Raw genomic sequence first — 13,681 nt, forward strand, 5'->3', positions numbered from 1 at the left:
CTAATCACTATCTCAAGCACCTCTAGGATGTCAGAGTTGAGGGCTGGGATAGGAGAAGGCAATCTAGAGGTGTTGGTTGGAGAGCTCTCTGGGATGGTTTCTGGTGAGACTTCCATGATGTTATGCAGAGGAAGACCCAGGTTTGAATCGGGCCTGGATGGAGGGCAGACCACAGGTTGTGGAGAATGAGAACAGGGAGGAGAATGTTCTCCTAGAGCAATCAGTGGCTCTGGAGGCTGAGACACACTCTGGGATGAGTGTGACTCAATAGATACTGAGGAACATATCTGGACTGGTGACAAGGTAGAGGCCAGCGGCTTCAAGCCCTCTGGGGAAGGAGCTGGGGAAGCCTCTGGGGACACAGTGCTGGAGGAAGTGTCCTTCTCAGACTGCCAAGGTGACGGGTGGGCTGTGACAGATTCTGTGTTGAAAACTTCACCTAGGGCATCTCCTTTTAAGATGTGCTGGAAGCTGCTGGTGTCATTGAGCTTCCCTAGGTGGCTGTAGGAGACAGGAGACAAACTTTATTCAGTGATAGAAAGGCCTAGGAGAATGGGAAAGATGGGCAAGTGTGATGACCTGCTGTGCATGGTCCCTACCAAACCACACCCTGATATTCACTCGTTCCTTACTCCCGCTACATCCTGGGCTTTCAGCCATATCCCAGGCAAACCTGTAGTCTTCTTTATTCCCCAGATAACCCCAATACCTGGAGTAGACTAAGTGCAGGCACAGGGACATGTGGAAAATCCTTACCTGGTCAGAAGGGAAACTAGATCATGGATCTCCTCAAGCTGTTCCCGCAGGTCTCTGCAAGCTAGAAACAGAGACTGTGGTTATGGCAGATGGGGAAGGGCCCTGGGATCTTCATGGGGCCTGAAGGAAACATCCCTTTGAGACCATGGAAGATTCCACTGGATCCTAAGTGTGTATTCATGGCCACAGGACTTGTGCCACTGCTAAGAGGGCCTAGGGAGGGTTAGGTCTTTTTTATTTACAACATGCTTTCATTCCTGCCAACTTCCATCACCTACAGAAGCTCTCTTTGGGATAGGGAGAAAGGATATGTCATCTTGAATGGTTCTTAGGGACGTGATTTGGTCCACATGTGGGCCTTGAGGTCACACCTCCAGATCAAGGCAGTGTTACCTCACAGCCTCTTAGGTCTTCCCCACTTTGTGACACTCCTCTATAGCAAGGCAGGGTTACAGTGTTACCTCACAGCCTCTTAGCCCCTCCCCTTGTGTGCTGGAGCTTATCACAACTTCATTCCAAGCAGAGAGCTTGAAAAATGTCTCCAGTTCTGATTTCATTCCCAGGAGACATCTCCTAAGGCTATACAAACAAATACTTGATGACTTTACTCTGGTTGTCAGAAACAAAGATCAGATTCCCTCTAGAGAAAGTGCAGAGCCTACCTTTCAGAGCACTTCTCTTTCTGCTGTTGATCTGGCCTCTTTTCTCCACATGATGCTAAGAGAGGAGAAAAACGGGAGTTGGACTTCTTAACTATTTTCCTCTCTAGACAACTTCAGATATCTGCTGCTTCTCGATAAAATGTTGTCTTCACCTGTGTCCCTGCATTTCCTTTCCTCATATTTACTGTGGATGATAATTATGTCTTTTTTCAATATATGAGATAAAGACAACACAGATCACCTCAGTACTTCCTCTCTCCTCAGGACCACAGACCCCAGTTTCCCAGTGCCTCTCAGCTCCCAGGTTGACTCTTGCTTCTTGAATCCAAAGGTGACCTAAGCTTCTGATGGGAGGTTTAGGTTTGATTTGATCAGCCCTCCAATCAGCCTAACCCTGGGAAAAGTGTGGTATTCAGGTCCCTGGTGTGACATAGGATTCAGTGTTGAGCTCCCCAGCTCAGCAGCCCAGTCCTTGGTTGCTGAGTTTCAGGGTTTGATTAAACCCTGGCACTTGATCCACACCGTGTAGATGTTTTAAGAGCTCAGAATACTATCTTATGCTACTCTCATCCTGCCCTGCCTTGACAGTGCCCGGGAGAAGATGGCCCTCTTCTTTCCCAGGACTTCCCCTCTCCATGGTCTTGCTACTTGATTTGGAGAAGTGGAAACAACAGTAGAGAATACAACCATTTAAAAAAAATTATCTTTAAGTTCTTGTCCAAAAGAGTTGCCATTTAACAAAGTAGTTTTTGAATAGATGTATCTTGATCACTGCTAATCCTTTCAACATTCTCACTCCTTCCTTCCCTTCTCACCCCTTCCCTCACTCTTCTTAATTTTGTACGTTATACATTAGATTTTTGTCTGCACTCCCCCTTCTTCATTGACTACCCACTTTCCTTTTGACCCCTTCATCACTCCCTTTCAAGGACTCACTGTTATTTTATATTGCTGAACTTTGATTTGGGGCTTCCTCATTAATTACACCTTGAGATCTCTCTTGAATTTACTGTGTTTCAATCAATACATTTGAGTACACTTGCATACCGCCCAACATATTTGTGAGGATGTAAGCTAACTCTAGTTTCCACATATAAAGGAAAACATGGATCCTTTGTCTCTCACCCTGACTTAAGTCACTTAACAATTTTCCCAAGTCTTTGATTTCATTAAAATGGTACAATATCATTCTTTCTAAGGGATGAGTAAAATTCCATTGCATATATATATGCTCACTTTGGGGTGGTCTGTTTTTGAGCTTGCTTCTTACCTTTCTCAGCTTGTTCTTTCTCTCAGATGTTGGTGAGGATGGATTTCCCTTGAAGCAGGGCAATAGCAGTAGCAGGAAGAAGAGCCCCACTCCACACACAATGGCAAGGAACATATCCATTGCCAAGGTGGTGAGGTCGGGGCTCAGCCATGGGATATCGACGCTTTTCAGTGACAAGAAAAGGTTCTCCATCATCTGAATCACAGTATTGCTCTCAAGCAACTGAGCTCTGGGAGTTTCCTTTGGCAATATATAGTAAATGAAGGCCTACATCACAGAGGCCTGGCTTTCTAGTAAGTCACAAAGGAGGAGGAGTTTTGTGTCACAAAGCCTCCCTGCCCCCTCCACTATCTCAACACATCTTTTACTTGTGGGCCCTATAGATTCCCACCTCCAAGTTCATCTGCTCAAACTGTCAGTGGCAGATCCCAGTCTATTTCCGGAGCCTTCCCCCTTGAACCCAGATATTAGCTGCTTCTTTGGAGAGCACTACTTGAAGTCTGTATTTTTCACAGTTTTTGAAATTTTGGACTTAGCTCTGTAAATTTTGTTCTTTCACATAACTTGGTAGTCAGAAGGTGATCTCTGTCTGTAACTCCTCATTTTCCCATGTTACTGGAAATTCAGTTCCTTGAATCTAATGTCAATTCAATGTCAATGAGCTTAGTGTCTTAAAGGAAATAAAGGTTTATTGATTTGCAGGTGAAATGAGAACTACTTGAGCTATTATTGCCTGAGAAATAAGAGCAGTCCTAGTGGGTAAGGGAAGAAGGACAGTTTTTATAGAATAGCCCAGGAACGTGGAACTCTGATGGAGTCAAGTGCTGAGGCCTGATGTCTGCCCTAATGGTGGTCTTGGGCCTGCTCATTTCTAAATGTGCTGATCATTAGTCTCTGGACATGTAGTCCTTGTCCAGAATGTTCCTTCAATACCCTGGTAAGCAAGCTTAGGGGAGGAATGTGGGGACCTTCCCTGAAGCTATAAAAACCCTATTGAATTTCTTCTCCTGGGAGATGGGTATGTGGGAGCACAGGAGATTGAGAAAGAAAAAGATTGAGCCTTTTAAAAACTGGTGCAACTGAAAGCATCCTAGATAATTCATGAGCTAAAACTTCACATATGGATGTATTTAAATGTTTGTTCCTGTTACATTTCCCCACTCTCAATTTTACCCATCAATTCCTTTGAAAAGCCGTATTGTAGATGTCTATCTGCTTCCTACTGAAATGGAATAATGTCCTAGAATAACTTGGTGTCTCACACCTGTAATCCCAGCTAAGCAGGAGACAGTGGAAGAGGGTTGAAGTCCAAGGAGAGCTTTGGGGAAAAATACCAGAAAAATATCTGAAAAGTGACTAAAAAGGAAGAACAAAGCGGGGCCCTACTAAGTGTGAGGTCCTGAGTTCCAATCACACTACTGCCATGCAAAAAACCTAAATAAAATGATACTAAGGAATTACGCTTCTCTTTTCTTCACACTCCTTCCAACATCAACCTTCTGCTTCATTTAGTTTAGTTTTTTTGTGTGTGCCCATCTTGCACTTGAACTCAGGGTCTAGGCACTGTTCCTGAGCCTTTTGCTCTGTCACTTGAGCCACAGTTCCATTTGCTTCTGCTTGGTTTATAATAGCTATCCTAGTGGATATAAAGGGGGAGGACCCTGTGATTTTGCTTTTTTTCTAACTCGTAATGATTTTTCCTGAAGTTGTACATGTGCTCTGGGAAAATACCACCTGATGTCCTGTACCATTTTCAAATTATGTTTATTTTTAATTTTATTAGTTTGAGCCACTCTTGGGGCTTGAACTTGGGGCCTGGGTGCTATCCCTAAGATTTTGAGCCACAGCTTCATTCCTGGCTGTGTGCGTGCGTGCGTGTGTGTGTGTGTATGTGTGTGTGTGTGTGTGTATGTGTGTGTGATTAATTGGAGATAAAAGTCTTACATGCTTTCCTGCCTGGGTTGATGTCAATCTGTGAGCCTCATAGCTCATCTCTTGAGTAACTAGGATTAGAGACATGAACCAATGGGGTACAGCAATTCATAGATCTTTATTCATTAAGTCATATAATACTTCTTTCCCAGCTGGAATAGACATAGTAAAGTACTAACACTAGACAAGTTTTTGTTCTATGTAATTACTTTTTTCTAATTTACTTTGTTATTTAGAGGTGATGGACAGTAGGATTACCTTACATACATCAGGTAATAAGTACATTTCCTTTCTCATAGTGTCATCTGTGCCCTCACTCTCTCTCAATCCCTTCCTCCCATCTCCACCCACGAGTTCCATAGTTCACTTTCCTCCCAGTGTGCTCCAGTGCTGCACTTTTCCCTCTGATTTTGTTCCTTCCCCTCACCCTCCCAGAGAAGTGTATGAGTTCACCGTACATACAGTAAAGAATACAATCATCAGAAAAAAAAACTAACTCAAAAGTCCTTTGTTTCCATATCTTTCAGTATGTATACAATATATATATAACAGTAGGAGGTACAAAAAGCTGCTCTCCAAAAGCAACTTTTCAAAACTCAACAAATTAAGGATTATTCTTGGAACAAAGGCTGTGTGTGATTATGAGTAAAGACTAATTGGCTTTACATTAAGAAAAATATTCTAATTAAACTATATAACTATTTTAGATTTTTAACTGAATTGGAAATGTGGTCATATAAAGTATTTCTCTTCATCAGAAAAGTTCGATATATCAAGGATTTACCAGAGGTAAGGTTATTAAATCTAGAAATATTTATTTGTTAATTTATTTATTTTGCCTGAATGCTAAGTTTTCTAAAGATGATCTCCAAAATCTTGAGCAGAATTATCATACTCTGCTATGAAATGCTTCAGCTCTTCAATACACTGCTGACCTAGGTCTTGTAAACTCTGCCTCAGAGCAAATTGTATAGTCTGTTCTAATGAAGGATCTTTTGCAATCAGCATTTTCACCACCATCCCAAAAGTTTCACAGTCTTGCAGGTAAACCTCTTCAATCTCCTTCATTTTGGATGCTATTCCTTTAGAGCGACTGTTTAGCTGGCCATCTGCAAATAATTCTATCCATTCTGTTGTGTTGGATTCAGGTTCTTGGGGCTGGTCAATGACTATTGGTGTGGCAGGTGCCCTCTTTGATGAAGGAACTGCTGAAGAGCTCAAAGTTGAAGTGTCTTGTGATGTTTTCAGGGGCTGAGCAGCTCTCTCTCTTCTTCTATTCTGAGACTGGTGGAATGTGTAAGGTTTGCTCCGTTTTGGAGAGTAGCTTCTGCTGCTGACACTGGAGCCGGATCTGCTGTGTGGAGATTCCTTTCGACCTCTAGGTGATCCTCTGAGAAGTGCGGCCTCCTTTTCATGGGGAAAATGGTCCCTTGAATAATGTGAAGAGTAGAAACTTTTGCTTCTTCTAAAATGGTCTCTCTTATTCCTCATGGTCGCTAGACAGCAAACAGGAAAGAAACAGATAATCAGGGTTATAATCCACCTATACAAACAGATTACTTATCCATTTAGACATTAAATATATTTTATTTCATGTTTCCTGCTGGCCACTCATATTCCTTTTTCCTCTGAAATTTACATTCTCCTGGGAGTAATTAGTTTTTAATATCATCAAATGAAATTTTCTTTACTGTTATTCTAGTTCCATTATATTATTGATATTATTATTTGTTTTGAGCTAAAAGAATTGGCTCCATGTTTTCTAAAGAAAAAAGAAAATTAGTACTTTTGTCAAAATATGAAATTTCAACATGTACAAAACAAAGTAGAAAAATATATCTATGTGATATTTATACCTTTCTCCAGCCATTAAAAATTTTTAAATTTGATACAACCATTTGTTACTACTTCATTGTAGTAAAGTAAATATGTTTAGCTACTATAACAAACTCATTATCCACTACCAAATATAACTAAATGTCTAGGTGATATATTATGAGTAAAATTTGTCTCGGTTTAACTATTGTTACAAATTCACAAAATATGTTGTTTAGATTACTTACTGCCATTAAACTTGACTTTTTAAAGCTCCAACTATATGGAGAAAAGACAAAATATGAGTTTTCATGGAATGGTAATCTACTTGAAACAAAAAATTAGCCAATTTAAAACAAGAGAAATCACAGTAAAAACCTTTAGTTTAATTGAAAAGAAATATTCCGTTTTATTTTTAAAACGCAGATTACCAAGTAAGTACAACAAAGCCTGGAAAAATACCTTTAATCAAAATTTTCAGTTTCCTAAAAGTATTCTCACTTCTGGAGTATTAATAACATTAGCATTCCCGTAATTTGTTCAAATTTTATTTGTTAATTCCAGTCATAGGCATGCAGATCAAATCTGAATTAAAACAAGCATAATTACATCTTGTCAATATGACAGATGGATCTTTTTTGCTGTTTTTACTTCAAGCTTTAAACTCCACAAACCTTAGACAAGCTCTAACATCATTTATAGAAGGAACTCATCCATAATGAACGTATGATATGGGAACCTGTAACAATAACAGATGAAAGGTGCTCAGGGGCTGCATACACTACCATGAGAAGTACAACATTGTAATTAAATTACAAATAGAATAAACTCTTAGTAGAAGTCTAACTTTTGTCACTGTAGATGAAACGCGACGTTTTCTCTAGTTGCAAATATTGTTCATACTCAAACTTTTGAGGCATCAGGTAAATAAAATCACAGTAGGAAGAGTAATTGCTTTAAAAATAAAAAAGAAATAAAAAGGGGATGTTTAGAATAAGCTGCTCACGTCCTCTTAGTAGGACTTGAACATTCTGTTAGGACTCAAGCTTTAATTAGAAGCTGGCTGAAGCATGCGCGTCTCCTGTAGATCTCAGGATGGCTGGCAGGAGCTCTGCGGTGCCTACAGCATGCACTGCATGTTACGAACCACACTCTCGTGTACAGACCTATTGATTTGCAACGAGGGGACTCAGGAGTCCTCATCAAGGTGAAAACTGAGATCTCAGCGTCTAGCCCTCTAGAGTGGTCAGGCAAACGCCAATTTTCCCCTTCATAGTCCCTTCAATCACACACCGAAGGAATGTTCTAGAACAGCTCTAGCTCCATGGTCCTTAGTTATGTCTCCAGAGTATCGTATATTCTTCTCGATTTGCCTAAAAGTTGGAAACACTCTGAAGGCCAGGAACCTTCGATTGCTTGTGTGAAATCACAGAGCAGCTCACGCAGGGGTACAGCGAGGCCAGCCAGGGCCCGGATAGTGCGCACCATGCCCCTTCTGGCTCAGCTGGCCCCTTGCGAGCCCCATCCTGATGAACCCCCGACCCATGTGCTGGGCCTGCGAGGGCCAGCTGTGCTGCCTGAGCCCGGACCCCTCTTCCGGGAGCTCCACTTACCAGGACTAGACCGAGCTTTAGGCTTCCCTGACAGCTTTTCTCTTCTTCCTCCCAACAAGCCCTTCATCTTCCTGCTGGCAGGCCCCCTGAGCCCCGACCCTGGCATCCTGGAGCTGCAGGCCCCAGGGCTGTCTCGGCCCCGGAGCCCATGGCTGCCTGCCTGTGGCTTCCCCGTAGTGGTCCCCACAAGCCCAGAGCAGTGGTCACAGAGAACAGTGTCTGTTTTTCTCCTGCACGTGCCATGCCCTGGCGCGGGCTGGAGGTGGCTGTGTCCGCTGTGCCGGGCACGCGATCCAAGCCCATGCCAGCCCCTGGTGCACTGGGCTGGGTAAAGAGGCCGCGGGCCTGGAGGGAGACACCAGGGTCCCGCGGAAAATTTAGCTTTAAGGCAATGAGTGGATCCAGGAGAAAGAGAGGGAGACACAAGGAGAATTGTGCCCAGAAGCTGGAGATGGGGGCATGAGCTCCCATGGGGGCTCCGGAGTTTCTGAAAAAAAGCTTCCCCTTTGTGCTTGGGTCCTTTATCCTCCTGGTTTGGGCTCAGTGTCCCCACCCTCTCATTTTCAGTGGCGAACCACTGCCATGCAGACACGCAGACAACAGATGCAGAGACTCAAGAAACTACTGCAAATGGACAAGGACTTCTACATCTCCACTTCCACAAACCCCTTCAGTTGCTCTCTCACTCCTCCCCCTCTCTCTCTCTTTCACACACACACACACACACACACACACCCCTACACACACAACCACACCATCTCCTGCCCTCCTTCCTCCCTTGTTCTATGTCTTAGAGGTATTTTTCTCAAGCTTCACTGTGTACAGTAAACATTAAGGGATATTGCGGAGTGCAGATTCTGATCCAGGAGTTCTGGGATGGTGGAGGATGCCTGAGATTCTGGATTTTTATCAGTAAAGTTTCTAATTCACGAACCACATTTTGAGTTGCACCTCACAAAGGAGTAAACAAGTCTGCTTCCTGATATCAGTTGCCCTTGTGAATAAATCTGATCAGTCACCAGGGCACTAGTTTCTCATGGGGACTCAGGATGCTGTGGAGAACAGGTGATTTATAAACTTAAACAGAGTATTGATGACAAAATTATATATGAACTAGATTTTTATTGTTATTAACAAATGCTCCTTATAAAATGCTTATGATTCTATACATAGCTATCCTGATGAATTACTAGATATGTTGGTAATTTTCTAGTCTTTATGTTCCTAAGAAATTTTCTTTTCACAAACCAATACTGACCCCCTTTTCCCCAAAATACTATATAAAGAAAATGTAATATTGTCTAAGTAGTAGTTGTTCTTGCCTCAATATGTAGTGCTATTCAATTATTTGTTAAACTTTCCAGTTACTTATTAAAAGTTAAGAAAGAGCCAAGTTCTAGTAGTTCATACATGTAATCTTAGCTCCTCAGTAGAGTCAGATCTAAGGATCACTGTTCAAAGTCAACCTAGGAAGCCAAGTCACTGAGACTTTTCTCAACAATCATCCACCAAAAAGCTAGAAGTGGAGGTCTGAATCAAGTGTAGAGTGCCAGTCTTGAAGTAAAAAAGCTAAGGGTCAGTGTCAAGGCCTGAGTTCAAGCTGCAGGACTGGCCAAAAACATAAAATAATAAAAATATAGTTAGAAAAGCATAGTTTTCCTTTGGCCTCAGGCTCCAGTTTGTCTCTGTACAGTACTGTTAACTTGTCTTTTGACTCTCAAAAGGTGTGTTGCAAGTCCTTCCATTTCCTTAGGGATGGGGCAACTGTTGCATTCTGAGCATGAGAATAATCCACAGAGGAACAAATTAAGGTGGGAAAGGGCTTTATTTACAATGGGATTTTATTTATAAAGGGGTCTTATTTACAAAGGGATTTTATTTACAACCTAAAACCCAGAATCAGAGTAGCCCTCCACCTCCAAATGCTAACCTGTGACTACCTTGTCCTGGGCTAGTTACCCAGAACCCAGACCTGAGATCTGACCTGACCTGAACTCCAAACCTCTACTCCTTAATCTCTAACCACCTCATCCTCCAAACCTTCAGAGGAGCAAGCTTCCTTGCTACAGGCCTTGCCTGTCCTCAGGCTTCCCCTACAGGCCTTAGGCTTCTCTTCCAGCCTCAGGCTCCCAACTTCCCTGCAGGCCTCAGGCTCTGGACTCCTCCACAGGCCTCAGGCTCCTCTCAGCTCAGCTCTGCTCTCCGTCTGCTTTTCATGGCTCCATGGGCAGCCACCACCTGCTTCACTTGCCTTCTCTCTCCTCCTCCTTCCTCTTTCTCCCCTCCTCTACCGGGCAGGCAGCCTATGTATACACTCAGGTCTGGGCCTCTGAAGCCCTGGCCCCTTCCAATTGTCAGACCAATTAGAAGTGCCACCATGGCTGTAACTCCAGTGTGGGGCAGGACTTCCTAGGCTGCTGCTCCCTTACTTCTGACATAGGCTAATGCCACGCCCCCTCTTACATCAGAGGCAGTGACAGGGCATGGGTTGGGACATCCCGGCCCCTTGGGTTATTACCGCAATGTCATTCTTTCTGATAGAGCATAAAATTCCATTGTGTATATGTATCACATTTTTTTGATCCATTCATTTACTGAGAGGCATCTGGGTTGGTTCCATATTTTAGTAATGACAAATTTTGCTGCAATGAACATAGTGTGCTAATGGTTTTGGTATGGTCTTGCTTATAATCTTTTGAGTAGATGCCCAAAAGTGGGGCTGCTAGGTCATAGGGAGCTCTATGTTTAGCCTTTTGAGGAATCTCCATACTACTTTCCAGAGTTGTTGAACAAGATTATACTCCCACCAACAGTGTAGTAGGGTTCCCTTTTGGCCACATCCCCTCCAGCATCTGTTATTGTTAGTTTTCTTGATAGTGGACATTCTTAATGGGGTGAGGTGGAATCTCAGAGTTGTTTTGATTTGCATTTCTTTTATGGCCAGTGATGTAGAGCACTTCTTCATGTGTCTCGTGGCCATTCTCATTTCCTCTTCAGAGAAGCCTCTTTTTAGGTCTTTAGTCCATTTGCTGATGGGGCAGTTGGTTCTTTGAGGATTTGTTTTGAAAAAATTTAATTTATAGAGTTCTACATAAATTTTAGATATGAGGTCTTTGTCTGTTGTATAGTCAGTAAAGATCTTCTCCTAGTCGGTGAGCTTTGTCTTTATCTTGCAAGTACTTGGAAAAAAACATGCAAAATGAAGTGAGCCAGACCCAAAGAAATATAGACTGTATGGTCTCCCTCATTGGGAACAATTAGTACACATATGGGATAATCCTAGCAGAAGATCATAGTAACTCAATAGTTATGTACATATGAACACATAAGATGATACAAAGTGAAATGAACTCCAAGTTATGGAAACAAGTGGTTTATCATTGTTGTAATTTTCAACATACCATGTGAAATTATGCCCTTTTTCTTTTGTCTTTCTTTCTCCTGGTTTTACCCCTGATGTCACTGTAATATATGTGTGTGTGTGTGTGTGTGTGTGTGTGTGTGTGTGTGTGTGTGTGTGTATATATATATATATATATATATATATATATATATATTGGGATTAGGGAAGGGAAATGGAATACCCAATCGAGAGACAAAGGATAAAAATAGAAATCAATGCATCAGCAATACTTACAAAACTATATGGTGTAAACCAACTTCACAACTCATGGGGGGGGGCAAGGAGGAGGGAATGTGGGGGGGATGAGGGAGGAGATAACAAGTTGGATACGAAATGTATGCTGCCTTATGTGTGAAACTGTAACCCCTCTGTACAGCATTTTGACAATAAAGACAAGAAAAAAATTATATAACACAATAAAAAAGATGTGTTGCTGGGAATCAAATTTGGGGCTTTGCATATGCCATGCAAGCACCATATTCCTGAGATGCATTTCCCATTCCCTCAAAAGTATCTTAAACCACATTGTCAAAATTTAATACATTAGCAGTAGTAGGCTTACATGTTTTGTTTTTCTTAGGGTTAAAGTGTGAGGGTTATGATTTGTTTGCTGTTGCACTGAGAACTGTCTACTTTATGATCAATGACAATCTAAACAGTTAATTTTAAAATTAACTGCTGGCCAAGATTGTTACTTCATGTCTGTAACTCTATAACCCTGGCTACTCAGAAGGCTGAGCTCTCAGGATCCTGGTTCAAAGCTAGCCTGGATAGAATAGGCTATGAACTCTAATTATGATTGACCACCATGAATCCAAAAATAGCGTTTGGGCTCAGGTGGTAGTTCACTAGACTTTAGCAAAAAAAGAAAAGAAAAACAGCTCAGGCACAGTGGCCATACCATGAGTTTATTCACACACACACACACACACACACACACACACACACACACACTTTAACTTGCCAATCACTTGTGGCTCATTACTATAGTCCTAGATAACTAGAAATCTGAAATCTGAGAATTGCAGTTTGAAGCCAACCTGAATATCTTAGAGACTCTTATGTCATTTCCCATTAACCAATAAAAGGCCAAAAGTAGAAATGTGGATCAATGGCAGAGCTCAAGTCTTGAGTGGATAAGCTAAGGAAGAGCTTGTAGTCCTGAGTTCAAGCCCAGTAATGACACAAAAATCAAAAGAACTCATAACTTGAAGATAATTTTCAAACAAATACAGTGTTTGAAAATTTGTGCAAATTTATCGCTCATTACCAAATCTGCAGTTGTTAGCACTAACCTTTGTACTATTTGACCATTTTTCCCCCATTCCTGTGGCTTAGACTCAGGCAGGGCCTGGGAACTGTCCCTGGCTTTATTTGTCTCAAGGTTAGCACACTACCTCTTGAGCCACAGTGCCACTTCTGGCTTTTTCTGTGTATGTGATGCTGAGGAATCGAACCTAGGGCCTCATGCATGCTAGGCAAGCACTCTACAACTAAGCCACATTCCCAGCCCATGTACTATTGAAGTGAAGGCTCTCCTGCTGATTTGGATTGGCTCAGTGTCTCAAAGAAAGCTTAGGTTACTGAGCAACATATACTTATTTACCTTTTGCATTTCTCAAATAGCAATGAGTTTGCCAAGTAGCAGGTACCCACATTGACTCAACCAACTGAGTAAAGCCCAGTAGGGTGAGTTTACACCTCTTTATTTGCCTCTTCTGCCAGCACTAATGAAAAATTGTATCTCAAAATAAACACTATGTGATTGTACTAAACTGTGTTTAATAAAATTTCCAGGGACCTGGATCAGTTTATATCGGGACACTCGGCTCTGTGGGCTCCTCCAGCCGGCAGGAGGAGCAGGAAGCATATCCCAGGGGGGCAAGGCTGAGAGGAGCTAGAGCTGCGAAACCACCCGCTGAGCCCCCCTTAAGTTTAAAGCAGGACTCAGGACACACAGGCCATTTCGGGGAGCCGTCTGGCAAGCTTTCCATTTAATAAAGGGGAGGGCAATTACATTTATAGCAGTGATGACAGCGGGAAGGGGAGGGACTTGGATTGCCTAACTAGGTATTAGCGATTGACTGATGAGCTGCCTGTCCAAGGGCGGCACCCTAGGACCTCCTCCAAGGCTAATGTCACGTCCCATAGGACCTCCCCTCCTCCCCCCCATCAGGGCCATCGTGGCACATGTGCTTACAGATGGAAGGCGGGGCTGGTTTAGCTACCT

The 13,681-nt window shown here is 42.5% G+C and overlaps 1 protein-coding gene across 1 annotated transcript; it reads right to left on the reverse strand.

Moving 5' to 3' along the window:
• Nucleotides 1-5,445: 5,445 nt before the first annotated feature.
• LOC125352457 (periphilin-1-like) lies at nt 5,446-6,111 on the reverse strand. The gene has a single exon (XM_048347550.1). It carries the CDS (start codon nt 6,109-6,111, stop codon nt 5,476-5,478), a length of 636 nt encoding a protein of 211 aa, XP_048203507.1. The 3' UTR covers nt 5,446-5,475.
• Between the last annotated feature and the right edge of the window lie 7,570 nt (nt 6,112-13,681).

Source organism: Perognathus longimembris, chromosome 1, assembly GCF_023159225.1.
Source record: "Perognathus longimembris pacificus isolate PPM17 chromosome 1, ASM2315922v1, whole genome shotgun sequence".
Classification (NCBI taxonomy): domain Eukaryota; kingdom Metazoa; phylum Chordata; class Mammalia; order Rodentia; family Heteromyidae; genus Perognathus; species Perognathus longimembris.

Coding starts and splice junctions, on each gene's coding strand:
- LOC125352457 (XM_048347550.1), bottom strand. CDS start 6,111: ATGAGGAATAAGAGAGACCATTTTAGAAGAAGCAAAAGTTTCTACTCT.